Source organism: Micromesistius poutassou (genome assembly GCF_964030765.1).
Source record: "Micromesistius poutassou genome assembly, chromosome: 3".
NCBI classification, from domain to species: domain Eukaryota; kingdom Metazoa; phylum Chordata; class Actinopteri; order Gadiformes; family Gadidae; genus Micromesistius; species Micromesistius poutassou.
Genome location: NC_140273.1, coordinates 12,681,351 through 12,709,028, shown reverse-complemented (window position 1 = coordinate 12,709,028; position 27,678 = coordinate 12,681,351). Strand labels below are relative to the sequence as shown.

At 41.6% G+C, this 27,678-nt stretch overlaps 4 protein-coding genes across 5 annotated transcripts; 3 read left to right on the top strand and 1 right to left on the bottom strand.

Moving 5' to 3' along the window:
- The first annotated feature begins 3,485 nt into the window (after positions 1-3,485).
- ndufb6 (NADH:ubiquinone oxidoreductase subunit B) lies at positions 3,486-5,158 on the top strand. The gene is made up of 4 exons (XM_084465694.1): positions 3,486-3,740; positions 4,249-4,341; positions 4,688-4,732; positions 5,015-5,158. Exons 1-4 carry the CDS (start codon positions 3,561-3,563, stop codon positions 5,078-5,080), a joined length of 384 nt encoding a protein of 127 aa, XP_084321820.1. The 5' UTR covers positions 3,486-3,560; the 3' UTR covers positions 5,081-5,158.
- Positions 5,159-5,623: 465 nt separating this feature from the next.
- toporsa (topoisomerase I binding, arginine/serine-rich a) lies at positions 5,624-9,423 on the top strand. The gene is made up of 2 exons (XM_084465099.1): positions 5,624-5,749; positions 6,594-9,423. Exon 2 carries the CDS (start codon positions 6,597-6,599, stop codon positions 9,087-9,089), a length of 2,493 nt encoding a protein of 830 aa, XP_084321225.1. The 5' UTR covers positions 5,624-5,749; positions 6,594-6,596; the 3' UTR covers positions 9,090-9,423.
- A 1,233-nt stretch (positions 9,424-10,656) lies between these two features.
- On the top strand, positions 10,657-23,285 carry mtap (methylthioadenosine phosphorylase). 2 transcript variants are annotated; one of them, XM_084466238.1, is made up of 9 exons: positions 10,657-10,740; positions 10,953-11,001; positions 11,481-11,567; positions 12,676-12,734; positions 13,198-13,365; positions 16,980-17,082; positions 17,842-18,081; positions 21,228-21,350; positions 22,210-23,285. In XM_084466238.1, the coding sequence occupies exons 2-9, from the start codon at positions 10,978-10,980 to the stop codon at positions 22,246-22,248; spliced, it is 843 nt and encodes a 280-aa protein (XP_084322364.1). In that variant the 5' UTR covers positions 10,657-10,740; positions 10,953-10,977; the 3' UTR covers positions 22,249-23,285. The 2 variants fall into 2 exon arrangements, with proteins under 2 accessions (XP_084322364.1, XP_084322363.1); XM_084466237.1 differs by lacking the exon at positions 10,657-10,740 and having other exon boundaries at positions 10,751-11,001.
- Positions 23,286-23,604: 319 nt separating this feature from the next.
- On the bottom strand, positions 23,605-25,896 carry cdkn2a/b (cyclin-dependent kinase inhibitor 2A/B (p15, inhibits CDK4)). The gene is made up of 2 exons (XM_084466239.1): positions 25,718-25,896; positions 23,605-25,079 (listed from the first exon to the last, which is right to left on the bottom strand). Exons 1-2 carry the CDS (start codon positions 25,838-25,840, stop codon positions 24,795-24,797), a joined length of 408 nt encoding a protein of 135 aa, XP_084322365.1. The 5' UTR covers positions 25,841-25,896; the 3' UTR covers positions 23,605-24,794.
- Between the last annotated feature and the right edge of the window lie 1,782 nt (positions 25,897-27,678).

Here is a 27,678-nt window from a genome sequence, read left to right as displayed (position 1 = left end):
CCTTAGAAAGAAAGGGCAGATTGGAGACAGGTCTAAAATTTGATAACACAGAGGGGTCAAGATTAGGCTTTTTAAGAAGGGGCCTGACCACAGCATGTTTAAAAGCATCTGGAACAGTTCCTAATCTAAGGCAGGAGTTGATAAAAACCAGGAGACTAGGCCCCACAGTATTAAAAACCATTTTCAGCACTTTGGCAGGGACAGTATCCAATGGGCAATTTGTAGATTTCATGGATTTCATTATGTCACCAAGAGAAAAAAGGGAAACCAACTCAAACTGTTCAAACACAGCAGAATGAGCTGGGGCAACGAGCAGATCATTGTTAGTATTCATGGTGACACTCTTACTGATATATTTTCTGACAGAATCCACTTTGTCAACAAAATGATGAAGAAAATTCTCACAAGTGGCTATTGAAACATCAGTCACTGCAGAAGTGCATGGATTAACAACAGCATTAATTGTATCAAATAACACCTTGGGACAGTGACTGCTGGAAGAAATAATATTAGAGAGGTACTGAGATTTTGCTTCACGCACAACTCTCTGATAATCAGCGAGACAGTCCCTTAATATTTGCAGAGACACATGCAGTTTGTCCCCCTTCCATCTGCGTTCCGCCTGCCTACAACGTTGCCTAGTGGCACGGGTGGTGTCGTTCAACCAGGGATCCGTTCTTGGTTTAGAAGATTTTCGCCTAAAAGGGGCAATAGTGTCCAGAATCCCAGCACAGGTGGAATGGAAGGAGGAGAGAAAAAGGTCAGGACAGAGAGGGGAAGCCAATCCGTTCATGGCAAAGAACTGAGAGTCCTTGAAGGCAGCAGAAAATTCATCGGCCGTGGAGGGAGTGATGATCCGCCGCTGACGGGATGGATCAAGAGGTTTGCTGACTGGTTGGGGCGCCATCAGTTCAAAAACAACAGGGAGGTGATCTGAGATTGCAGTCTCAGAAATCTCTTTGAGGGAAACTGAGAGCCCAAATGAAATAACAAGATCCAATGTGTGCCCAAGATGGTGCGTTGGTTTATCCACGGATTGAATTAAATTAAAATTTGCCAATAGGGTTTTAAAGTCAGTGGCAAATTTGTCAGATGGGCAACAGACGTGAACATTAAAATCCCCACAGATCAGGAGCTTGTCATATTTTGGGAGAGTATCAGCCAGAAACTCAGAGAACTCTTGAATAAAGCCCTTAATATATTTCGGAGGGCGATAGACAACTGCACACAACACAGGACTTGCAAACTCCACTACAAACAATTGCACTTCAAACGAGGAGTATGGACCTGTGGGAAGAAGCCGACATTTAAAACTGTCATTGAACACAGCAGCAAGCCCCCCCCCTCGCCCCGAGGGGGGGGCGCCCCCAGATGATCAGTGGAAGGCCATGCTTGACAGTACATACATCTTCTCCTTGTGCCAGGCACAGTGTGATACAACTCAAAATAGTTCTATGAGCACACTTGACCAAGTCAACACTGGTGAAAATCTTCCCTAATGTTGACCCCTCATGTACTCGCTGTAAAGGTCAACCAGCAGACTATATACACATGTTCTGGTCCTGCCCCAAACTTTACACATTCTGGGCCAGTAGTTTTGGCGCCTACTCTAAAATGCTTCAAAGAGTCATCACCCCCATCCCTCTATGTGCCCTATTTGGCTTTCCCTGAAAATCGTTCCCTTATAGCATTCACCTCCTTGATTGCCAGACGTCTCATTCTTCTCTCTTGGAAGGATCAAGCACCCCTCAGCTTCACTAGGTGGATTAGGGATGTTATGCATTTCCTGAAGCTTGAAAAGATCTGATATACTCTAAGATAGATATATTCTTCCAAAAATGTAGGAAGGTTTAGGCCCCCTTTTTAGAATACTATGAGAGCTTGGAAATACCATTAAATAAAGATGACTAATGGGCTATTATTAGAGTGAAGCGGTGCACCCCCCCTACCACTAGCCCGTCTCCATCAGTGGGTTGGTATTAGGGGCTCAGCTCTGCAGTGGTTCTCCTCCTACCTCTCCCATAGATCCTTTTCAGTGTCCATAGGTCAGCACTCCACTTCCTCTGCCCTTGTGGGCTCCCCCAGGGGTCCATCCTGGGTCCAATCCTGTTTTGTTTATATATGCTCACATTGGGGAATATAATCAGAAAATACAACCTATAGTTATACTTTTATGCCAACGACTCACAATTATATCTCCCACTGAGATCCGGGGATTCCCTTCAGACCCTCCTAGAGTGTATCAAGGAGATAAATGACTGGATGGGGGATAACTTCCTCCAGCTTAACAACAACAAAACGGAAGTGATCATCTTTTGCCCCTCCAAATCCAAAAAAACATTTTTACTGACCTAGGTAGTGTAACCCCATTCATAAAACCTTCTGCAAGAAATCTGGATGTCTTTTTTTGATTCAGAGCTATGCTTTAATAAGCAAATCTCCTCAGTAGTAAAGAACAGCTTCTACCAGTTCAGAACTATCTCGGCTCTCTCTATCACGGCTGGATTACTGTAACTCCCTCTACCTTGGTCTCCCTTAATCCCTCATATCATGCCTCCAAATGGTTCAAAATGCAGCAGCAAGACTGTTGACTGGGACAAAAAAGTGGGAGCATATCACACCCGTTCTTGCATCTCTTCACTGGCTGCCAGTACAATAAAGGATCCATTTTAAGACTGTTCTTATGGTGTTCAAAGCCCTCAATGGCCAGGCCCCATCTTACCTCTCAGACCTTTTACACCCCCACTCAGTCCCTAGGTCCCTAAGATCCTCTAATAGGGGTCTTCTCCACATCCCCCGCTCCAAACTCAAACAAAAAGGTGACCGGGCCTTCGCAGTAGCTGCTCTGAGCTTGTGGAACCAACTGCCACCTCACATACGTGAGGCCCCCTCCATTTCTGCCTTTAAATCAAGGCTCAAAACCCACCTGTACACCCTGGCTTTTTCTCCCCATTAACTATCTTACCTCTGCACTACTATCTTTGTTTATATGTGAATGCCTGGGTTTAATGTCTTTTTTTAATTTTTTAATTTCATATTTTTATTTTTACCTTAATTTTTACCTACTGAATGCACTATGTACAGCACTTTGGTCAGTGCGAACTGTTATAAATGTGCTTTATAAATAAATTGTACTTACTTATTTACTTTGACATTGTTTTTGATTTGCCATTTTCTATTTATGTTAATTAAACCATATGATCATTCCTTTTTTGTGTTACTCCAAGTGAAAATCCACAGCTGTGTCTATAATTGGGCTGTAATATTTCCCTAAATACCTCTTCCCTAAATATCTCTTCTAAATACTGAAAAAAGAAGACCTTTTCATTCATTAAAACAAGGGAGGTTAACACAAATAGTATTTCTTCTAAATATGTATTAAAGGTTGAAAGCCACTCCTTCTCAATAGATGGCGCTCTATTTATGTAACGTGCTTTTTTCTGCTCCGATTTTCTTCTACAACATCCTCGTTGGCTTGTTTTTGCGACAAGGAGGTGTCCTCCATGGTGTCATTGTCGGGTTCAGGGTGAATACACAGAGAGTAAATATCTTCTAATAAGATGTCTGGTTACACGCCGGACGAGAGGCTCCGCATCGAGCAGATCACAAAGCTCAGAAGGCAATGGCTGAAGGACCAGGAACTCAGTCCCAGAGAACCCGTTATCAAGCCACAGGCTCCGGGCGCCATAGCTAAATTCTGGGCTGGCTTTCTGGAACCCAAGAGTCTGTGGAGGCAATACGTGAGTGGTCAGATCCTGAGTTGGTAATAAAAAACAGTTCTATATTACATATGTCAACATCCATCACGATGTCTCTTTGCTCCCATCGCCGAACTTAGATGTCATGTTATGCTGTGGGCAGTGCAGTCAGGTGTTGACATGGTCAGAAGGGTGCTGCTTTGCTTATAGATTGATAACGCCACATTCATTGCAGAAACTGACCATTTTGTGTTTGCAAGTGAAATAATTCAAGCTAAAGCAAAGGAATGTACCTGAACCATGAGTGTACTTCCAAGTTAAGACACTGCTATCTATCTAATAGTCTACTGCCAAAGACAAGTATAGTTGTAGTCACTAGCGTCCTAGCATACACCTGCTCCCTTAAGGAATATCCTACATTAACACAGTAAAGGGTATATGGTACAAATTATATTGACTAATGCACAGAAAACATAAGAAACACAGAACATTTATGAACACTTGTCTTTAAAGTCTGAACATTTTCTGCTTTTTGTTTCTGTTATTGCAGACATACAAAGCATACCGAGGTGGAGTATTTGGATTGACACGGGTGTTGATACCAGCGTGGATCGTTCACTATTGTGTCAAGTACCACATGGCTGTAAGTCCACCTGGAACCCATTTGTTATTGTTTAGATATCATGCATATTAAATGTTTCCCTGCCTAAAGACCCAAATTGTGCTACACTGCTACAATGACTACAAAGTGAATTTATCATAATAGATGGCAACACAATATTCACGTGCCAGTTTTATAAATGGGGCCATGGACAAATTATGCAAAATATCTCTTCAACCTTCAATTGTAGAGCCATTCCTAACCCTTGCAACTACTATTGATTTCTGAATTAAATGTATACATCTGTAGATGACGTACAAATATATATTCATATGATCTAAAGATTTACAAGCGAGATTTACTAACTTAGTGATTGTTTATTCCACAGAACCAGCCATATGGTATTGTGGAGGTGAAACCCAAGTTGTTTCCCGTAAGTGCATATCTTTATTCATTGCATTTTGTCATAATTGTATTTATTTAGTACTAGTATTTATCTTAAAAAAAGTGACTTAACTTCCTAGTTGCCCGACCAATATTTGCTTGAAAAAGTGAAATATGATTATTGACTGTTAAGATGTTGCCTCTTGACAATCTTTTTTTTTCTCAACTGTTACATTATTGGCACAATAAAATGCCAATTTCTGTTTTGTGCGAATGTGCATCCTCACTGATTGAGACATTAATCTCTCCTTTCCTTTTCTGCTTGTTTAAGGGGGACGTCATTTTGGAGACGGGCGAAGTTGTTCCTGATCTCCCCATGACCCACAGTCACCACTAACGCACACAGTTCAAATGTTTCTATAAATTCATTGTAAAAAATAACCTATATATGTTATTAAAACATTTCCAATCATAATGACCGGTTTCTCCTTTTATTATGTAATAAATTACACATAGATACAAAGTCTAAGAAGTAGGACGTGCTCAGCCACATCAAGTTCAAGCCTGTCTGTATTAAAATTCAATATCCTTAATGTCATTATCATAGGGCCACAATCTCCTCCAATGCCCTTATGCTACCCTTATGCTTTGTATAAAAAGTTAATTATTGTTAAATAAATTAATCTGAAAGATTTGTTTAGAAGTAGCAAACATTTGTGAATCTGGAAATCATTGCATAACATTAAAATGTATCCTCGGTGAACGTTTCTGTTTTGTCCGACTATCAATTACATTTTAGTCGAACAGTTGAAGTTTACCGTTGAGGATAGAAAATTGTTTCAGGGCTTTTATTTTTTACCCCGAAGAAAACCGGAAATTGCGTAATCAAATTGTGCCTACACGCTAGCTGACTTAACTTTTGCTTGTGCAACTCAGAAGGGCTATACTGTATTCATATATTATACGCCAGCAAGCCATTTTTTAAGGTTCTCTTCCCTATGAATGTAACTACGTCCAATGGGTAACATGTCGATCTCCAACCGATGAGCTGTTCGATGAATTTGAGGTAAATACGAATGTAACTTATCTCCTCAAACCCCATTCACCATAATTCATGTTGTTAGCTGCTAGCTCAAGTCAGACACCGACCATCCTAGCATATGTTTCTATACATCATAGTGTTATACAACTGCATTGCTGTCTTGTTTTTCCAAATGGTCGTGTTACTAGAAAACAAAACAATGTCTTCCTGCCTGTTGTACAGTTGTACGGACTTTAGTAGGACTATACCAGTGCTAGCTGCGCTAACGTCAACAAAACAATGCAATGAAATGACTTACTACTACGATCAGAGTCCCAGCTTGTTTTGCCGTCTGTCATCATAATCATTTATATCTTGCCGTTGTTGACTAAACCACAATATAACACAAAATCATTAAAACATAGTTATGAAAATGATTGTGTAGCCTAGTCGCTAGCGTTTATTATAGCCCATCTCTGGCCCATTTGGTATTTATTCGCATTTACAGAAAAATAACCGGATTCTCGCAACCGTAAAACCTTACAAGCTTTAATAAGTTTATAACCTGGCGGTTTTTAAAAGCTATGTAGTACAGTGACTGCAGACTCCTGTTAAGTTCGAATGAGTCAGTGCAGGACAATCAAAGATTAAGTCAGAATGTGACAACGTATCAACTGGACTGCTACTACTATCAAATTATCAATAATCCGTCTACACATCCTCCATGTAAACATTTCGATTTGTACATTTCAACAGTTTTTTTCCGGATTGTAGTGGGGTCTTACAGCTGTATGAAAACATTACCAGTCACCAGCAATCATCATGAGTAATGAAATTATCTGAAACTGACAAGATGTGTTTATCATTATTTCTTCTTCACCTTCACCAGATCATGTCAGCCTCAAAGATTGAACTGCGTCCACGTCAGAAACATGGCACAAGCAAAACCTCTGGGGACACGTCCAAAGAGGTGTCTCCAGACTCCAAGTGCCCCATCTGTTTGGACGCCTTCCACAACATGTCCTACCTGGACCTGTGCTTGCACAAGTTCTGCTTCCGCTGCATTCATGAGTGGTCCAAGAACAAAGCGGAGTGTCCGCTGTGCAAGCAGCCGTTCAACTCCATCTACCACACCATCAAGTCGGACCAAGACTTCAAGAAGTATGACCTGAGGCCCAGCGACAACGGCTCATTCGGGAGTTTCGGCGGTGTACGCTTCCGGTACCACACTACCATGACGGGCGTGCGTCAGCGGGCCGAGAGGAGGACTGCTACCCCTCCAGACAACGGCGTGATGTTTGAGAACTTTGGAGATGCCTACCAGCTGCACGAGCGCAACCTTAGGCGCATGATGTCGAGGTTGGCGGCAGGGAGGCGGGCTGCTAGCGAAGGCAGAGCGGTCCGTGCCATCCGGGAGCAGGAGATGATCACGTTCAGGAGGGGGCTGTACCGCGAGGGAATCCGGGTGCAGTCGGTGGAGGACGGCGGCCGCTGCCGGGACACCACGGCAGAGTTCTATCAGAGAAACCCTGCGTGCCTTCACAGACTGGTGCCCTGGCTGAAGAGGGAGCTGATGGTGCTCTATGGTGCCCACGGCTCTCTGGTCAACATAGTACAACACGTGGTGATGTCGCGCATCACCCGCTTCAATTTGGAGGCCAGTGATATACTGGAGGAGCTCAGGCCTTTCCTCCAGGCTCGCACAGAGCACTTCCTCCACGAGTTCATCAGCTTCGCAAAGGCTCCCTTCAACATGGAGGCCTATGACCAGCATGCTGTCTATGACTGCCCCGATTCCCTATTGGACGACGACAGTAGCTCTCATTCATCTGTCATAGCGGTCTCGGAGGACGATCTAATGTCAGTGGATCTGGACACCATTGGAGAGTCTATGTCCAGTGGTGCTCTCAGTCAGTCTGCGTGGGACGATGAGACACCTGGGCCCTCGTATTCCACGACAGAAGAAAGAAACAAAGTTCAGCCGCTCTCTATACCAGACTCTGACAGCAGCCAGGAGGAAGAGCTACAGGAATGCAGTTCCTCGTCCCATCCAAAAGGCCCTTCAAACCCAAAGGACGCGTCTCGCAGTGGTGTCAAAAAATATGGATCTCTTTTGTCCTCCTATGATTATGATGTTGGCGGGGATGAAGATGACTGTGTTATCGTTGGTTTCGTGAAGCCGGTGTCACAGAGGACGCCAGAGCTGGTTCAGCTCTCATCGGACTCGGAGGAATCTGTCCATGAGGAGATGGACAGAAAGCCTCAGCTGCCTCAACACATTCGCTTCACCACCCCAAGCGCCTCTCCTCTTCCCACTGTAGAGCGAAGCCCGCCTCCTGCCTCTGGCGCGAAACCGCATTCACCATCTAAAGACCAAAGGGGCCTCTCCAGGTCTAGAAGACACAATTTGTCAGAGAGGAAAAGTGACTACGACACGGACAGCAAGAGGCGTCCCAGTGCAGAAAGATGCGGGGAACGGCAGGAATCTAGGAGTGGAACTCAATCGAGGAGAAATAGGCGGGACAGAAGGTCGAGAAGTGCGAGCGATTCTTCCAGGAGCCCCACGAACGGTGCCGTCCCCCTGTCCCGGTCGAGGAGGCATTCCCGATCCAGTAGCAGCAGGGAGTGTTCCCGGTCAAAGAGGGACAGTAAGGAGAAAAGGCGAGACGGTCTGCCTAGCAGCTACCAGTGGCAGTCCTACAGCAAGTATGGCCGCGACAGAGACAACAGTTGGATTCATTATTCAGAGAAAACCACCTACTACTCCAGGGGTCGCAGGAACGGAGATTCACGCTCTGAATCTCGCAGTAGGGAACCCCATGACAGCGGTCACAGGGACGACTTTCCCTCCGGGACCTACTCCACGGGTAGCCGATCGCCCTCTTTCAGGAAAAGGTCCAGCCAAGACAAGCCCGGTGGCAAGAGGAAGTACAAGACCAGGCACTTGGACGAACCTGAGAGAAGCACGGATCTGAGGTCAGGATCCGAGGCGGGAGGTCGGGATACAACCAGCAGTAGGACCAGCACCAGGAAACAGAAGAGGTCGAAGGAGAGGCCTGCGAAGAGGGACGCCAGCCTCGGAGGGGAAACAGACGATGCAGGAAACGGGTCCGACCGAGGCAGGAAGCACCACAAGAAGAAGAAGAAACACAAGAAGAAAAGCAAAAAGCACAAGAGCAAGGAGCGCCCAGGGAAACGCTCACCAACTGTCATAACCATTGAAAGCGACAGTGGTCATTCTACCTATAGCAATGTTGACCCCTCAGGCAAGGAAAACCTTAAAATTGCCACAGGCATGCCACCAGATACTGATGTCACAGACCGCGATGGCGTTGTGTCAAAAAGTGATTCACTGCCAGCTGATGATATTTTACACCAACGATAAACATAACTGTGTATGGTTGGAGAATCACTTTTGTTAGGAATGCCTTCATAGCATATGCCTTTATTTGCCATGTAATTATTTTCACAGTATGGGATGTGTGGTTTTATTTAGCATCAAGGTCTAGCTAATTGCTACACCCACATCAAATTTGTGACTTTCAAACTTTTAGTACTGTTTCAAGTGAACACATCAAATCAGGAAAGTATTTTCTTTGAACTTTTTCCAGGTTGCTCTCTCAGGTATAACATTGTATTCACATATTTTCTTCTATATGAATCACTTGAGTGCTTGACAATGAACAACCTGCTCATGTGCCCTTTTATAATTTGGTCATTCAGAGGTTGATATTGGTGATTCTGAAAGATAACTTTTATGTTATATTTTAATTAAAAAAAAAGGTTAACAGCCTCTTGATCTGTTAATCACATAATTAAAAACGCTCCATAAACTGTTATTCATGTCAATATTTTAAAAAGTATGTTTTTCATAAGGACATTTATTTCTTGGGACTTATTTTACAGTGCCCGTTATTTATTTCAGGAGACTTTTACTTAATAATGACACATTTATTTAATTAATTTAATGTTATAATTTTACCCCTCTCAGCCTTTTTCTCCAGGGGATCGGCAGTGTAATATATCAGTTCCTTCCTAAATCTTAAGAGCGATGCTGTATATAAAATGAGCCACACACTGGACTGGCGTCAAACGAAAGGATCCAAGAGGATCTAACTGTAAACCTCAGACTTCTCTCCTCGGGCCCTACCCATGACGGTGTTATTGCCCCTCGCTGGTCAGAGGATGTATTGTGAATTCTTGAAAAAAGCAATTGCCAGGTAATTTGACAAAATCGAATTATCTGAAAACGATATAAGAAACTAAATTACAAACATATGAATACTATATATACTGTACACATGTATATCCATAAATATATATATTTTTAAACAAATATTGAGGCACAAAAACATGTATTATTTTCATTAATACATGAAAATTAGTGATTTTCCAATCATTCCAAACTACAGGGGATGAGTATGAGCTATGAAGCCCCTCAAACTTTCATTACAAAAGTCACTCCAGTTATGTACCAACTTACACATTCCATTGCTGATGCAGGTGGTGATTGTATAGGTAAAGCACACTTTCATAAAGATGGTTATAAAACATTACATCAAATAGGGTGGCTAACGTTAATGGTTACAACATTTTTACTCAATGTACTAGAAGCTAAATAAGCAAACAGTAAAGGTTCGACAGAGAACCTTTACTGAGAGATCGACACTTAAAGTATGACGCCGAAGTGTGTGGGGTAAACAAAATCAACAACGTCGCTCATTATAACGCTCATAAACAATAGCTTTATTGGCTATATAGCTTTTAAAAAATGCTCTTTATCAAACATGACGGTACGAGCATCTTTCGTGCAGAGGCATTTTCTTAACTTTACTGCAGTAAAGTTAGTGACGTTCCGTCGTTGGCTCACACATCCGGGACCTGAGAAGGGAGGTTATGCTCAACGCCCATTGGCTCACAGAATCAAGCCGCCCCAGGGAAGTGACAGAGCACTGACAGCATGGCTCTGAAGTGGGATTCGAACCCTTAAGCCCGACAGGGTCAATGCCTTGCACATATCAGTGGAGCTAGACAAGGTCAGAGATATGAAAAACTGTGTTAAAAATGCAGTTATATGTATTTTTTTGTGTTTCAATTATCAATTAACAGTGCAGTGTGTTAATAAAGCATTCATAAAAAAAACTACCCCGTGAGCAGCTGTTGCTATGTCGTAAATGCATTTCGGGGGTGGCTACTGGCTACCCGAGATGCTAGCGACTGAAGTGTAACGGAAGTGTTTGTGGCTTAGGAAGAAACGTGGCAAACATACTACAATGGCCTCACAAATGCACATTAAGGTAATATCCTGACGGATACGTCTAATGAATCTTTCCCAGGGCTCTCAAGGGGTGGGAGAGGTACATGTAACCGCACTGCCCAGCAGTACGTTATGCATTGTTATCTATTCAAGTTATTTGTATTCGCTAGTGTTTTAGGCTTAATTTTGGTTGTAATGGATACGTCCACTTATTCAATTCAATGTGCTATTAAATGCACGGTGTTTACTTCACATCTGCATGTCAAATTAGCTAGCAATTAGCTATTGCAATGTTGAATACAGTATCATACATCCATAGCTATACGGCTAGATTAGTAGCTGACCTAAGCACTTCTGCACCACGTTGTCCTTAACTTTCAGTTTTTATCAAAATAAAAATGATAATGCCGTGGTAATAAACTAGGACATACCACATTTCTCCGAGTCTTGTGTATTTAAGAGAGTTGGAGTGATTACAAATAGTTCAAATTAATGTTTGAAACTGTTTCCTTCTTCTAGATCGGAATAATCGGGGGATCGGGTCTTGATGACCCAGATATCCTGGAAGGGAGGACTGAGCGATATGTCGACACGCCATATGGAAAGGTTAGTTTACCACAGCTGTGCTAAAATATATATCTATTAAAGGTGTCATTATGCATTTTTTTGTGGTTAATAATTCCGTTTGGATGTACTGCTAGAATAGGTTTACATGCTTTAATGTTAAAAAAAATACTTTATCGCTCTCACACTGTTAATTGATTGAGTACCGCTTTTTTTTACCCTTTGAAAGAAACTCGGTTTCAGCTCGGTCAGCTTAACCACTCCATCCGTGCATGTGTAGGTCATCTCACGCCCCTGATTCCCGACTCCCGAGCAACTGTAAACATTGCCAGTATCCATGGCTTTGGTTCAGCCATACCTTTCTGAGCCTGAGTCTGACACAGAGTCGTAACTTCAGGCTGAACAATCACATCGACGTAAAGCTCCATTGCCAAACCTTTGAACACAATAATGTGAGCCAACAAGTGTATACCAGGCTACAGCTGGCTAAGCAAACCTTTTGAATACAATGGTGTGAGCTAGCGAGTGATGAGAGCTAGCGAGTGCAGCCGAGGCCTACAACTGACTAACCAAACTATAAATATTTTTTTTGAATTGAATAAAACAATGTGAGCTAGCAGGTTAGACGTGGCATACAAACAAAACATTTTAACAGTATTACCCCAGGAAGCTTTCTCACTGGGTCTACAGCTAAGCTACAACCAACAACCCCGCACTTGTTAGGATCTATCTTGTTTGTTTTAATCCAAACAAATATCATAAAGCTCATAAAGCATACATACAGGTTGATCCTGAATCTACATGTAGCAAAGATCCAGTATTGATCTGTGTCCAGCTCAAGAAGCAGTCTGCTGTAAAATGAAGGGAACGGTCAATTTGAACAACTGTTTCTTTTAGAAGTCCGTAAAAAGTGGATTTTGCTTTGCATTGATGACAACAGTGTCAGGCATGGCAATACCAGAACAGAACTCCACCACTCAAACTAGCTTGTTTGAGGGCGTTCCAAACTAGCCATGAGGCAAGTCACAGAAGTAGGAAAGGGGAAAAACAAAAAGCGTAATATGAACTAACAGTATTGTATGAATGGATTAGTGAGCTGATGTTATTGGATGGATGTTTCACTTGATGCATCTTGTATCCTCTCCAACAGCCTTCAGATGCGCTGATAGTGGGGAAGATAAAGAATGTTGAATGTGTGCTTCTTGCAAGGTGAGTTTCTTTTGGATTACAATGGATTGACTACACAGACTTGTTGCAGATGTAATACTTACACTTAATACATGGGAAAACATGCAAAAAATGTTTTTTACATAAAAACATTGCTAGTCTGCAACTGAACAGCTATCTTTCTCTCAGGTCTGATTTGTTTCTTACAAGCACAGTCCTCTGCTCTCCAACTTGACCATACTCACCAAGTGGGGGCGCCTCAACCTTTTTAGTTCCAATATCTTACTACACAGAGTTCAGGCTACTCTTGGATCCATGATTGTACTACACCGAGCCGGGCAAATGCCAGGCTCCATTTGACCCAGTAGAGGGCGCCCTTGGCATCATTTTGTGTGTGTGTGTGTCTTTCATTTATTTAGTTTTAATATATTTTGATAGATTTTTACATTTACTTTAATGTATTTGTAATGAATTAATTTATCTTTAATTTATATTTTTTATCCAGGCACGGGAGACAGCACACCATCATGCCGTCTAACGTCAACAACCAAGCCAACATCTGGGCCCTGAGAGAGGAGGGCTGCACTCATTTGCTGGTCACCACGGCCTGTGGCTCTCTCCGGGAGGAAATACAGCCAGGAGACATAGTCATCATCGACCAGTTCATTGACAGGTAGTCCCACAAAAACAAAAGCCGTCTTAATGGATTGTTTTAAAGTGAAGTAGGATTATTGTCAATGTACAATAATTATTATTTGTCTTACTTTATTGTATATTTTCAGCTGTCCAATATTGTCATATATGGCTTCTTTAAACTAGAATTTATCTACAATTTATTTTATAAATTTCTTAGGGTTGTGATGTTACTAAACTCACCAGAGGGATGGATGGGGAGATGGATCCATCTCTCTCACGTTGTGTAGCGACAGCAGACCTTAAAAAGGGAGGACTAGGTTTGATGGATAACTCATTTAAAAGCATACAAAAAGATGAAAAGTACAAGATGGAATAATATGAATTCATGAAATGTAAACTTTGATTATGTCTTTGGATACCACAGATCTATACACATGTACATGTGGTTCAACTGTATGTTTGCATGTGTGGTATTTAAACAGGATAAGTATTCAAAGGTTGACCTTGCTGCTGTACTAAGTTGTGAACTGTCACTACTGTTCTGTTAATATTGTCCCTAAATGGTGCTGTATTGCACTTGGTTGAAGCAGATAATTGTAGATAATTGCAGTATTTAGTATTTTCTTGTAGGAGTAGTTGTCGTTATTCTATAATGAATAGGGCAATTGTGTTATTTTAAATTCAGCACAGAGACTTAAATGTCAGTGGTGCCTGCCGTCAAATTGAAAATATCTAAAATATCATATAGATAGATAGATAGATCTATATCTATAGATATACATAGATATCACTTCACTGTTGTCGAGAGCGTGGACAGATGCCGATCTGAAATAATTGTTTTTCTGGCAACAATTATTAACACCTTCCCACGAGTTTCACTGACCTGATGTGTGGGAAAGAAAGTCACATAGTTTAGTTATTAGCTGTTTTGTGACATGCCATGAGCTTATCTAGAAGGTGTTTAGTAGATGCATCTCATAACCCTAATATCCTCGGTGAGGAAGGCTAAAAAGTAAAACATCTAAACAATATTTGGATGGGTTAGGGTTCCTAGTTTGCCTTAAGCTTGACAACTATTTCCCTGGGGGCATATCCCTAACGTGTCTGTAGCCTTTAATGAGTCAGATGTACTGTTGAAAGAAAACACAATACAGATATTTTGTTCAAATACAAGCCATTTCCTGTCTTCTTTCTTTCCCACACTGCATATCATTTACTTTGCTACTTGTGAGAAAAATAGCAGACATATTTGTTGTTTGCTCAGCTGACTGCTGGTGACAGGATTCTCACCTATTATTTCTATTGGTGACTTCCTATTTAAAGTACATTTTTACTTAATTCTCAGTGTTGGAACATAAAACCAAAGACTTTTGTTACTTGTTTAATCATTTATGTAAACAAATGCAAACTCCTTTTTAAAACGTCATTCTCTTCCCTGCTGACAGCCATAATATGTACAGCACAAGCTATTTCATTTGGTTATTTATTATTAATTATTAATATAAATTATTCATTTATGTTGTATTTTGTAGCAAGATCAACATCATTTAGATTCACCGGCCTGATGTGACTCTGCTGGCCCCGGGGCATCGGGCACCCCTTATAGTTGAGCTGTGCTTTAGGTGCTGGTGTTGGAATGTGTACTTTTGTTCAGCTTACCACATGTGAATACCCAAGGCAAAAGAAAATTCCAAACACAGTTGAGTTAGTCTTATCACAGTGGCCTTACTTTGAATATATGGGTGCGTGGATCTGTTGGCACCTTTAATCTCATGTAACAATCGGAGCGCTAGAGTCTTTCATTTCCCTTTCTCTTTGTTATCTGAATATGTGCTGGAGCTTCTTGTGTCATGAGGTTCCTGTTGTTGTTTTTGTTTTGGTTGTAATATCCCATTTATTTAAAATTGATAACAAATATAAAAATAGGTAACATAAGCCAAAAAATGCAACTCAAACATCTTACCAGCATGGTCATTTTTAGGCAATCTAATTTTAGTTTTCAAATAGAATGTACTGTGTTGTGCAGTATAAGTCAAGTGGGACTCCTTATCCTTCCTACGATTTCTTTTACCCGGGCTGTTTTGGGTTTATTATTTCTCCAATGTTACTTTTTTTCAATTGGGTTACCATAAATTAAGTTATATATTAAGAAACCTCAATTTTTTAAATACTCTTATTTGGTTACGTGTTGCTTTCTATTGTCATGCCTCTAAATTGTTCTTGTTAGTGAATTAGCTTCCCACAGTCACACGTGAATTCCAAGTAATCGCAGCACAATGACTGCGGTTATCCGGCATAGGTGGCTCAATGCATTATTTTGAAGTGTAGTACGAGAGCTGCAGGAATTGAGAATGTGTGCAGTTAGTTGGTTCATTGCCCACATTTTCTACCAAATAAGCAAATGCTGTACAATAGCTTCTGTCTACAACTGACTACAACTGCTGGACGTATCAGGATTAGAAAGTGTGAAAAGTTTTTCAGTTAAATTTAAGTTATGTACATTTGCATTTAAGTGTAAGTTATGCATTTAAGCTATGTACATTTTATTCGGTTCATTTTCGTCTTGCTAGTGGATGTCGCTGAAGCTAATCGATAGTAAAAGGCCGCCAAAAATATTATACAAGAAAGAAGGAAGCTGCTTGTGGGGAATATGTTTGGACTTGTTTCTTAGCATGTGACCATGTGTTTGTGCGCCAGTGGTCATGTCCTCACCTCTTTCTGGCTTTCATTAGGCTTTTGGTCTGAGTTTTCTTTTGTTGCGGAGACTAAAGATTTAACCATGTAGATCCCTTGAACTTTAATAAGAAGAGACACCAACATAGGAAGCCTAGGATGATTTTTGCATTCTAAAGCATTTGCTTCAGTCGGTCCAAGGAAAATCCCTTCTCGCATTAAATTATAAATTAAATGGCCACGAGAAGTGGTATCTTTAGGGTTTAGTGCAGTATAATCTACTACTTTAATGCCAAATATTCAACCAAAGAAAAGGGATTGTGGAGCTTATCTTTTATTTATGTCCAACACAAAGGAACCATTTGTGTCTGAACTGTGTGTTTTATGTTGATAGGATTATATTTATTATAGTATTTGTTTGTTTAATATGTAATAAGGTTCATATTTGCTACCTCCCACAAAGTCCCCTCGTTTGAAGGGAACACTGAAACAAAAGATTGCTTGTTTCGGAATTACGTTCTACAGCATCTAAAGCTAGCTCTAAGAATATAGCTTCTAGAAGGCAAAAATGTTAATGCTTCCAGCACAATCAGCGTTTGTTATTAGGGGGCCGTCTCCTCTGGGCGAGGGCTGTACTGTGAGCAGTCACGTTAACTGTTGGAAGGCTTCTTTAACCCCTGTATCTAGAAGCTTCTGTAGGCATGGAGATGGCACCAATATTTCATTAATTGAATGGGTTCAAAAGTGCAATTTGAATTGGTTCATGTCTCAATTATATTAATATCTAATTAAATGTTTTTATATATTATATTGATATTACATAACACTAATTGATGAGTTGACCGTATTGATTTGGTTAATGGAACTACACTTTAATTGTATACTATGTCGTTCCTATCCTCCTGTGTGAGCCCCGTCAGATTAAAGGATTCAAAACTAAAGGTTCTTAAACGCTCTCTCAACAACTGCCTCCACTAGGACTACGAAGAGAGCCCAGACCTTCTACGACGGGCAGCCCGGCCACCCTCCTGGCGTGTGCCACATCCCCATGGCTGAGCCCTTCTGCAACAGGACCAGAGATGTGAGCTCCCTTTTCTTTAGTTCACTTTTGCTGTAATTCTTCTGTTGCCTCCATTGTCCTATACCATTGAATATAATGGGCTTTTGTTCTGGAATCTAAAACATGGGGACCGGAGCACTGCAGTGTTTTGTTGAGCTCAATCTACTACAGCAGTCTGACAACACCAGTAGCATGCAACACCAAAGATCCATGGACAGTATCTACTGTCTGCCCATACTAACCACTGCAACATTTGAATTGAATTGCCTTCATGCTGCTTTTTGTAACAACAAAGTGTTTAATGAATTTAAACATAAATGAATGAATGAATCTCAGATCCAATGAAACTAAGGTTTAAAAGTTGTAGGTGTCTGTATTAATTAATTTTAACTTTCACTAACATATTGGAAGATACTAACCTCTAGTTTTAGTTTGTATGCATAGAATTTAAGGTGACCCATAGCACCTTTTTATATCAAGGAATACAAAGTGCCGTTTCCACATGGTACTTCTATGGTCCACACTGCTGTTGTTTTCATTAAGGACAACTCATTAAAAATTTCAGAAACTGCAGCCTAAGGGGCTCAAAACGTAGTTATTGGCTGTTTCGTACCGGCTCTCTTACGATTAAGGGGATTTATAATGCATTCATTCATTCATTCATTACCAACGGCTTCCTTGGGAGCTGAGGAGCAATGCAGCCTGCCTCCGACCCCCTTTCCTTTGGCCACGCCCTACGGGAAACATCATGGTAACCCTGGTGTCTCCTTGCTTGTGCAGGTGCTGGTGGAGGTGGCGAGGAGCCTGGGCATCAAGTGCCACGCCCGGGGCACCATGCTGACCATCGAAGGCCCGCGCTTCTCCTCGCGTGCCGAGAGCCTCATGTTTCGCCAGTGGGGCGCCGACGTCATAAACATGTCCACCGTACCCGAGGTGGTGCTGGCGAAGGAAGCGGGGCTGTGCTACGCCAGCATTGCCATGGCAACCGACTATGACTGCTGGAAGGAGCACGAGGAGGCGGTGAGTGGCGTCTGACTACTTTGACGGCACTTCTTTTACCCGTCTGCCGGTTCTAGCAGTGCTGCTTTTTAATGGCCTCTGGTGGGAGACTGCGCAGAATCCGGGTCGGAAACTAAACGCTGCAGGGGGAGGAGTTACGCCTTGCCTTTGTGATTCCATAAAGCGATATTCTCCAAAACTCATTTTGGCGAGTGGAAGAGGTGGATTCTGAAGGGGGTGTTAATAAGTGTTCTCTCACAGTGGCCTGTCCAAAGCATGCTGATTTGAAAACTTAACAGACCCGTTTTAACAGTTAACGAGAACTGTCCCATCCCAATCCCCATCTCCGTATTTGTTTCGACAGTCTTGATTGGTGGAAAGAAATCATGAATCGAAAGAAAGGAAACCCGTCCACCCAGATAAGAGTTTGGATTTGAGCCACTACTCCAACGCTAACCGGTGGCACACCCACACGTGCCAATCCGAAGAGCACCAGCCAGAAAGACCACATTATTCATACTCCTTATTAGAACCGGATTGGCACGAGAAAGGGATTGCATAGCCTGATCACATAAAAATCTTGCCTCCATCACATTCCATTTTTACTATTTATGGTAAACATTGTACATTGTAAACTGGAATTATTTCCATTTTTAAGTCTGAGTTTTGAAGTTTTGGGTTGAGTTTTGGTTAACACTAAAAGCTGCCGCCTTGCGCAGCCTGCTCCCACGTTTACATGGAAGTCCAGCATAGTATACACGAGAGAGAGACAGTTAAGGTTCAAAGGAAGCACAGTACATCCAACACTCCCTCTTTAATCAACTTCTCTTCAATGTCACCAAACTTGTTTGGTTAGGACAACAATCTTTTACATCTTGTCACTGACCTTATAATACACTAAACATCAATGTTGATGAAAGAAACAAATGTATAATTACAAACTTTTTAATGTATTTTATTGGCCAAGTTGCACAGACTTGAAAGAGCAGATAAGAATTTGCCTTGAATGACCAAGTTAAGGAGTTAGAATTACAAAAACCTCATTGGACCCTGCTTTTAGCAGGGATAATGATTTAACTAGCCTTGATCCCATTTTTGTTTCAATGATTCGTTTTTGGGACTAAAAGGTTGCGTCTCCCATGATCCATGACCTGCTCTGTGCAACACCTAATTGTAATAGTGCCCTGCGTCTCTCGAATAAGTTAAGTTGTAACCAGAGGAAGCGGAAGCATAACGTCACATTGGGCTAGAGGCCCATAATAGGGAGTGGGACACTACGAGAAGTCTTCTTGCTAGGTACACCTTGATGCGTGTATGGTCGCCGCATATCTTTAAAGAAGTCCAACTGGCTTCAAAAAATGCTTCCTGCATGGCCAGATTGTTCCATTATGAGTTCCGCCCAACGTCTTGTGTGTTGAGTCTGTTTCAATGTCTGATCGATGTTGGTGATGCCACAAAGTGGAATTTATATGATAAGCATGACTCCATCTTTCTCCCAAAGACTAACAGAAGCTTTCAGAAGAGCTCATGATTCACATCAAGCTACTTTCAGATGATTCATACGTGGGACCACCTTATTTCAGGTTTTTTCAACACAAAATACTATAGAAATCAGATTATTGCAACAATTTGCAGAATTTTCAAATTGAAAGCAATGAGCTTTTCAGTAATAATATATATTTTAAAAAATACTTCAAATTTAAAGCCTTTTACTTTGCAAATTAAGCTTTCAGTCATGGTTGTAAATGCTTGGTGGAATCGCTTTTAGTGCGTTGTGCTCATTTGCACACGAACACACACACACACACACACACACACACACACACACACACACACACACACACACACACACACACACACACACACACACACACACACACACACACACACACACACACACACGAGCACACACACACACACACACACGAGCACACACACACGAGCACACACACACACGCAAGCACACTCGCCCAACCCCAGCGAGAATATTTTCACACACACAAACGCCTAACGGTGTGTGTTGTGATTACTAAACTTTGCATGTTGATACTCGGTTCGAGTTACAAATAGAGTTCCGGCTGCCGACCTCGTCCCCACTGTTGCAAAACCCTCACCACATCCTTCCGCCCCCACCACCACCACCTGACCCCGCCACCACTGCCCCCACAGACACTCTCTCCTCCGGCCTCCTTCTGAACTACATCCTGCCCCTCCGCCCACAGCCTCCGCCAGAAGGCGGCCTGCTTGCCAGGTTCCGGCTGAGAGTCCTCTCTATAGGCGGCTGAGTCACAGTGAGTCACCGTCCACACCAGCCGCGCTCAGCCCCGGCCACCGGATCACTGTTGATATCATAGTCATCCCCCTGCCATAAACCCCGCTCAAGCTCCACTGGAACCTAGTAGACTGAGCGGTGGCTGTGTGGAGATCATGTTCGTGAAGAGAGTATGAAGTGGATCTTTGTCGATTGTTGCGTTTTGTAGTGTTGCTATTGATCCGGTTTCCCGTCATTATGGGTTATGGGTCGCCTTCCAGATTCCAGATTCCCCCCCCCCCCAACTTTGCTAATGTTTTCTGGGTGTGAAGGGAACTTTAGTAGCGTGTGATTCGATAAAATAAAAGTGTTGGTGTGGTTAAAAAGTTATTTGATCAAGGATTTCCAACTGTGTAGCAAATAATGCTGTAGAGAAGGAGGGGGGATTTGTTTGATGTGTGTGTGTGTGTGTGTGTGTGTGTGTGTGTGTGTGTGTGTGTGTGTGTGTGTGTGTGTGTGTGTGTGTGTGTGTGTGTGTGTGTGTGTGTGTGTGTGTGTGTGTGTGTGTGTGTGTGTGTGTCACGAAGCCACGTTTGGTCCTGAAGGGTCTCCTCAGGTGATGATCAAGGGAAGGAGTGGTACAAGAATCAATATTTATCCTGCTGCAAACCATCTGAAACATCCGCTTAGGTTTTTCCCATTGATATCCTGTAAGCTATTTCTGTTCTCACTTTTCATTTAAGGAAATGAAATACTTTTACAAAGTTTGACTTTTGGAAGTTTGCTTCCATCTGGTTACTTACGAATACAAAAGTAACTTTTTATTCTGTCGTTTGTTTTCAAAAACATAAATCAAATGCATTGATAATTTTTTGACCATTTCTGTTAACGGTATCATGTTCTCTCACTGGCTTAGGTGTGTGTTGACAACGTACTGAAGACCATGAAGGAAAACGCTAACAAAGCAAGCAGCATCCTGCTCACAGTGATTCCCCAGATCTGCCAAATGGATTGGTCTCAGACCATAAAAAGCCTGAAAGTAAGTCTATCCGTCATTTCCTCTCGTTTTGCCAAATGTGTTTCGTTAGCTTTCTTCATTTGACAGAAAATCAAGTGTTTATCCAAGCAATCTTTCAAGGGAGGCTGAGATCAGTCAAATCATGTAATTCCATAGTAGCTGAATTACTTTCAATTATTTTATTTTTGTGGTTAGGGTCATACAGAGATGGTAGTGCCTGCCAACTTCTTCAACAGCATGTGAATGTGACAACGAAAAGACCTAAATAAAAAATGACAAATAACTTTATAAAAAGAAGTTCCAAACAAACCAACTATTAATACAATCTATTTAACACTCTATAAATGTATAAATGTATAATACATGGTGGTTGATTTCAAAATCACTTGTGGTTTTGAAATGCTCATCCTTTATTAGGTCAGGTGGTGGTAGTAGTAAATTGGAGATCAACATGTTCATACAATGTATATAATACTAAGATTAAAATAGATAAAAATGAAGGTTTGGCCATTGTTTTGCAATGTCAAATGCAAATAATTATATATTTTTTATACAGATAATAAATCCTGAATCCCTTCTTTATTTGTATTTTTTTTATTATGTGCTAGTTGACCCCTGTTTGCAGATTCATTTATTTTTGCCACTGGCATATTTAAAATACCTAATTTCTGTCAAGGCCTAACATAATGTCTCAGTTGAATAAAAAATCTGTTAAAGCCAAAAGGCTTTTGGCTTTAACAGGCAAAAAACTGCTTTACTTCTTACTTACTTTACTTATTATTTTAGATTTATTTAATGTCAAATACAATCATAATAAATAATCCTAGCAATACATAGCTAAATAATAATATTTTTAATTATATTCTTCTTTGTTTTCCAGACACTGGCTCAGTGTTCCGTGATGTTACCCAAGCACTGAGTAACGCGACCTCGGCTACACTCACTCACACACACACACACTTCACCATTTTGTCACCATGCACCCAGCTCTAGCCTTCAAATGCCTCCGCCTGGATTTGGATCAGCGGTCAATCTCCAATCACAAGAAAGTGCCTGGCACATCTACTGCATGTCTCCTCAGTGTTTCCTGTTTTTTTAAATGAACAAAGCTGCAAACAACAGCGAGGTCATTTACAATCTGCACACACAATTCATTGCGGTGGAACACTTCCCCGTGGTTTTATGAAGGGCCGCCACCTTCTGGGGGAGAGCCGCGGAGAGTTCGGGAGATCAGTGTTCAAAGTCCTAGGTCACATTTGATTTAATTTGGGAGACTGTAATCGATTTGATTAGCTTTGTATCCCGGTGTTTATTCCAGTATTAGGAGGTTGAATTGAGATATGCCTGTTGCATGATTTACTATTTCACAGAGTTGTTAGCCTTGTAAACATTGACTTGCCTAAGAGATATTAGTATATTTCTGGAATAACAATTTGTAAGTGATATTTACCTACATTAGCTCTGTGTAATAGGCCTACATGCTTGCATTTTTGTTTATTTCATGTAAAGCTGGTCTGTATGGTGAATGGAAATGTATTTTTATAATGAGGTGATCATCAGCTGGTGGGATTATTTTGATTTTGTCTTGTAGACCTTATCTTTGTTTTTATAGGTCAAAGGCTACTTTATGCACTTGGATATCCTGCTTCATTATAGGCCTATGCAAACATACATAGGCCCGATTATGTTGGCTCATCTTGACAGATTCAATAAATAACAATTGTTAACCTGGATTTTAATAAAAGCTTCGCATCTGGAATAAATTAGAAATGAAAAAGGTATATTAGTCGATTAGGACTGATGAACAGACTTGAGAGATTAATATTTAATGTGGACCGAAAAGATATCAGAAACATTGGACTATTGTTTTACTGTTTACAACTTTTATAATCTTGTTACTGGCATTGCTCTTGAAAATGAAAGGAAAATGTGCAATCAAACTATATGACCAATAAAAAATTCGGCATGCAAGTAGTCCGCCATTAAAATCCTGTATGCTTTAACCCACATAATCAGCAGCTATAAAGGCCTAACCCAATCTGATGATTTACTTTGCATGCAGATGACTAGGCCTATAATTCATTTTTTTAATTATTGATTAACAAATTGTTGGGGATTGAAACAGTTCTCCTATAAATTGAGTTTCTCTTTAGTCCGTCTATAAACCACGACTTTGAATAAATGGTAGGCTACTTATCCGGGAGGCCTACGTGAATTTGGCATAACATTGAAACATGTCTAAACATTTAAAATACATATTTATTTTCACAAATTCACATAATTATCTTTCTTTTCATTTGTATATAGGACAACAGATTACCCCTCACAAAAAGTGAATCGCTGACAGATTAGTGCAGTAAACGGGTAAACGGGTTTTGCGCATGCGAAAGCATGGCCGCAAGGAGTCCAGCTTGTGCTTCGAGGTTTACATGTCATATTTGTGGAGATTGTCTGGCGTCAAGTGATAAGGAAGAAGAGCATTCACAAGGGGCGTTTCTCGTGTTTGGTTTTGTAAGAAATATGTACAATACAACACATCCTGGCCACCGAATATATATTTGTAATAAATAACATTGGCCTATGGCCTAAATAATATATTTTGTACAATTTATTTATGTAACTAGGCTATTTATTGAGACGAATGGGGATATTACAACCATATATTTTTCAGGGTGGATGGGCCTATTTATCGATATGAAACCCTGTTTTGATCAAACCAAAACAGGCCCATGGTCATCCACAGAACCCGCCTATATTTGTTACGGGCTGTATATTTGTAGTCCCCATCTTTTTAAATATGTTTAAACAATATTAATTTGAGTAGGCTCATTCTCACATGCTTACCCAACCCAGTGTTTATTTGTAGCCTTTAGAGCTACAAAAGACGATCAGCTATTTATTGCTCGGAACAAACATGATCTCCTTGCGACCCAGACTACAGGCCGTCATTCCTCCCACTCAGGGACCGGGGACCGGGAGGGCCCTCTGGGGCCAGGCGCCGAGGCCTCCCCTCTCTCCACCGCCAGACAGACAGGTTAATAAAGGGGTTAATAAAGTGCTTAGCCGCATCCTATAGCAGGCCTATTAGGACTTATTATTAAAAGTTAAGCCTATCATACGAGACTCATAGGCTCTGTCCAGCATAGGTCTCACAAATAGCCTATCAACGATTAAAAAGCAATTACAAATATCCCACTAAAGCCTCAGCCATGCGGAATAGCCTTTATGTGTTTAAACTTCTAACTACACATATAGCCTTTAGGACTACATAACCGTCATTTATATTTGAAAGGGGCGTGGTCCTATATTCAGCAATAGATGAAAGCAATAAATAAAACGACATTAAAAACAGTCGATCCGAACGGCCTTATTCAGGCCGCAGGTCCAGTCCGGCCCCTCAACGGAGGGCCCGTTAAAACAAAGAGCCCGCAACGCAGTGACGAGAACAAGTGCAAGTTGCAAGTTTCAAGTTTCAAGGCTTTTTTCTGTTTGTTTCTTCTCTAAGGACTCGAGAAACTCCACGACGTCGTCGTATCCACTCTGCCTCGCCAGATCCACGGGCTGAGAGTTTGAGTGGTCCCGAGCCTGGGGGTCGGCCTTGAACTTCAGCAGGACCCTCACCGTGTCCAGGAAGCCCTCGCGCGCGGCGTCGTGCAGCGGGGTGGTCCCGGTGCTGCTGTCCGCCACGTTTGGCCGCGAGCCTCGCTCGAGCAGCAGGCAGGCCACCGGGGTGCTGCCCATCATCATCACCTTCATCATTTCATAAAGCAAAATAATAGATGTGTTGACGCCCTTTAGAGTTGCGTGGATTGGATTGTGCTTTGAAAAATATTATAAATAAGAGGCCTATACGCGACTTAAGACAGGCCACGTTGAGGAACGTTGCTTTCAAATTGCATGATAATAATACTATTATTAATAATTATAGGCCAAATAGCATTATTATGTTGGAGGCAGATTTCTCAGTTGATATTTAAATGTTTTTGGTTTTCACCACGCCTGGTTGGTCAGAAAGTTTTTACAGTTTGTGTAGGGGGGATAGGCCTATGCATCCCCTTGTTATTATGGGATGCATATGAAAACTAAGAACGACCGGTCTGCTGGAGTGACAGGCGTGGTGCCCCGTACATCTAGATAGCGTGCATTTGGGCATAACGTGATATTTCCGGTTGTAAACAAGCATGATTAATATATATATATATATGTATAAACTGCTCATTCAGGCCAGCATAGCCTACTTATTGCTAGATAAGTCTACCCTCAATTAAAGATGATTACACTAGATATTCGACGATTCTATGGATCAGTGTGATGAGCCGAGCTGTTTATTAGATGACAGATTTGAATACACGCCGGCCTGGACTTTGACGTCCGCTGTCAACACTAACCTGCAACGGCGTCCTGCCGTACTTATTCACACCGTTCACATCGGCACCTCTCCGGAGGAAATCCTCCACACCTGCGGTGTTCCCGGTCGCTGCTGCTGATGCGAGGTCGTCCACAAGTCCCATGGCTTTGGAAACCCAACAGTGGACCAAACTCCTGCTCACTAAAACGTTCTGTCTATGGCCAGTTTTTCTTTTGATATATATATTTTTTACTTCAAATAAATACGTTTTCGAAGTGTATTCCTATTTGTCGTTCAATCTGCCTTCTATCAATTTCCGATAAACAGTCCATTGACTGGGATGAAGTGGAGCGCGTCGTGTGACTCTCCAGCCGGTGGTGTCTGTCCGGGCTTGCCTTCGCTTTAGTACGGATGACGTAATCGTGTTGCTGCAGTGGTTCGACTCTGCGCATGCTCACAGTCGAGTTCAGTTTAAGGAAGTCGTACTGGACTGACGGCGCTGTAGGAGCTCCGAAAAAGTTACAGAAACGGACAACAGTTGTGTAGGGGCTTACAGGCGATGTTTTATATTGTAGTAGCTACATACATTGTAAGGACCAAACTGCGCTAAGGATCTTTAATTCCGCCGATACGACGACAGGAAATAGGGGGTCATTCAGAATATATATACACATAACATATTCTTAATGACCCCCCCCCCCCCCCCCCTATATATATTGAACGTAATACAAATAAAACTTATCCTACAAGAGCAGAAACACAAGTTATATTTATATTATGTTCAATATCTATCTATCTATCTATCTATCTATCTATCTATCTATCTATATATATATCTATATCTATATATATATATATATATATATATAGAGAGAGAGAGAGAGAGAGAGAGAGAGAGAGAGAGAGAGAGAGAGAGAGAGAGGAGACCTTCCGCTTGACCTCCATCTCTGTCTTGCTCTTGATGAGTCATAAACGGCTAACAGCCATTCATCCTGTTCCCAAGCAGCACTGTTCTCCCCCTTGCTCATTTGTCCGGCTCGTTAATGAGTCCTGACCATAGGCCTAACGTGAATACAGTGTGAAACGTGGAGACCAAGACCTGAAGTTGGCATGCATGAGGTAATCCACCCACAGAGCCACTAGATTTTGATAGAGAAACGATGCTTCACTAGCTAGAAGACTAGACGCACGCCGGGAAAGGATTTCTTAAGAGGAACATATTTTAGGAAGATATACGTTTGATATCCTTCTTAGACTTATTGTATAATTTATCGTAATTTTATTTTTTCTTCAATTGAACCCCTGCTAAAAAGTAATAAGTTACATCTTCCTTGTTAATTATTGCTGTGTTCATGTAAAATGGGAGAGGTATTTGGGATTAATAATATTGCTATTATAAGTATCTTATGCTTTAAATACCCTTGCTAAAGTTAACCTAACCATATAGGCTATGTAAAATAAAGAATACACCTCCATCATCACAAAAATAAACCAAAACACGGTTGTGATTGCATAATAATTCTGCAATAGGGTCCCGGAGATAAGGGCTTTAATGAGATACCAGAACAGAAGGTATTTAGCAAAGCGGTCCCCTGACTGCTGAGGTATCACCACAGAGATTGCTTGGGTCTGGTCTAGCCTCTATTGGAAGATGATAGCTAGCAACTGAAACCTTTGTGCAGGAGTCAAGTGTGGGATAGATCAACACACTTTTATTCAGTTTCCCTGTTGTTGCTGTGACCATCTATCATATGGGGAAAGAGGACTCCAGACAGGAGGCCAGGAGGAGTCACCGGGTGCTCAGGCACAAGACACCTACACTGCACGCTTGAAGCTGGCTAATGATCAACAAGAGGGTGAGATCATATCCGACGGTGTTTGATCCATTGTCACAGTCAACAGCGTCGCTGTGAGCTGTTAAAGGCTCATTAAGGTTTACTACGTACCATATATATATATATATATATATATGCTGCAGGCAGTCGGGAGGAAATTAGCATG

What these genes read in the sequence shown, in the direction of transcription:
- ndufb6 (XM_084465694.1), top strand. Translation starts at nt 3,561, where the DNA reads ATGTCTGGTTACACGCCGGACGAGAGGCTCCGCATCGAGCAGATCACA. An exon ending in GTGTCAAGTACCACATGGCT is followed by an intron (nt 4,342 to 4,687) that starts GTAAGTCCACCT and finishes TTTATTCCACAG; the next exon opens with AACCAGCCATATGGTATTGT. An exon ending in TGAAACCCAAGTTGTTTCCC is followed by an intron (nt 4,733 to 5,014) that starts GTAAGTGCATAT and finishes TGCTTGTTTAAG; the next exon opens with GGGGACGTCATTTTGGAGAC.
- toporsa (XM_084465099.1), top strand. Translation starts at nt 6,597, where the DNA reads ATGTCAGCCTCAAAGATTGAACTGCGTCCACGTCAGAAACATGGCACA.
- cdkn2a/b (XM_084466239.1), bottom strand. Translation starts at nt 25,840, where the DNA reads ATGGGACTTGTGGACGACCTCGCATCAGCAGCAGCGACCGGGAACACC. An exon ending in ACGGCAGGACGCCGTTGCAG is followed by an intron (nt 25,080 to 25,717) that starts GTTAGTGTTGAC and finishes GAAATGATGAAG; the next exon opens with GTGATGATGATGGGCAGCAC.
- mtap (XM_084466238.1), top strand. Translation starts at nt 10,978, where the DNA reads ATGGCCTCACAAATGCACATTAAG. An exon ending in ATCGACCAGTTCATTGACAG is followed by an intron (nt 13,366 to 16,979) that starts GTAGTCCCACAA and finishes TGCCTCCACTAG; the next exon opens with GACTACGAAGAGAGCCCAGA. An exon ending in TCTGCAACAGGACCAGAGAT is followed by an intron (nt 17,083 to 17,841) that starts GTGAGCTCCCTT and finishes TTGCTTGTGCAG; the next exon opens with GTGCTGGTGGAGGTGGCGAG.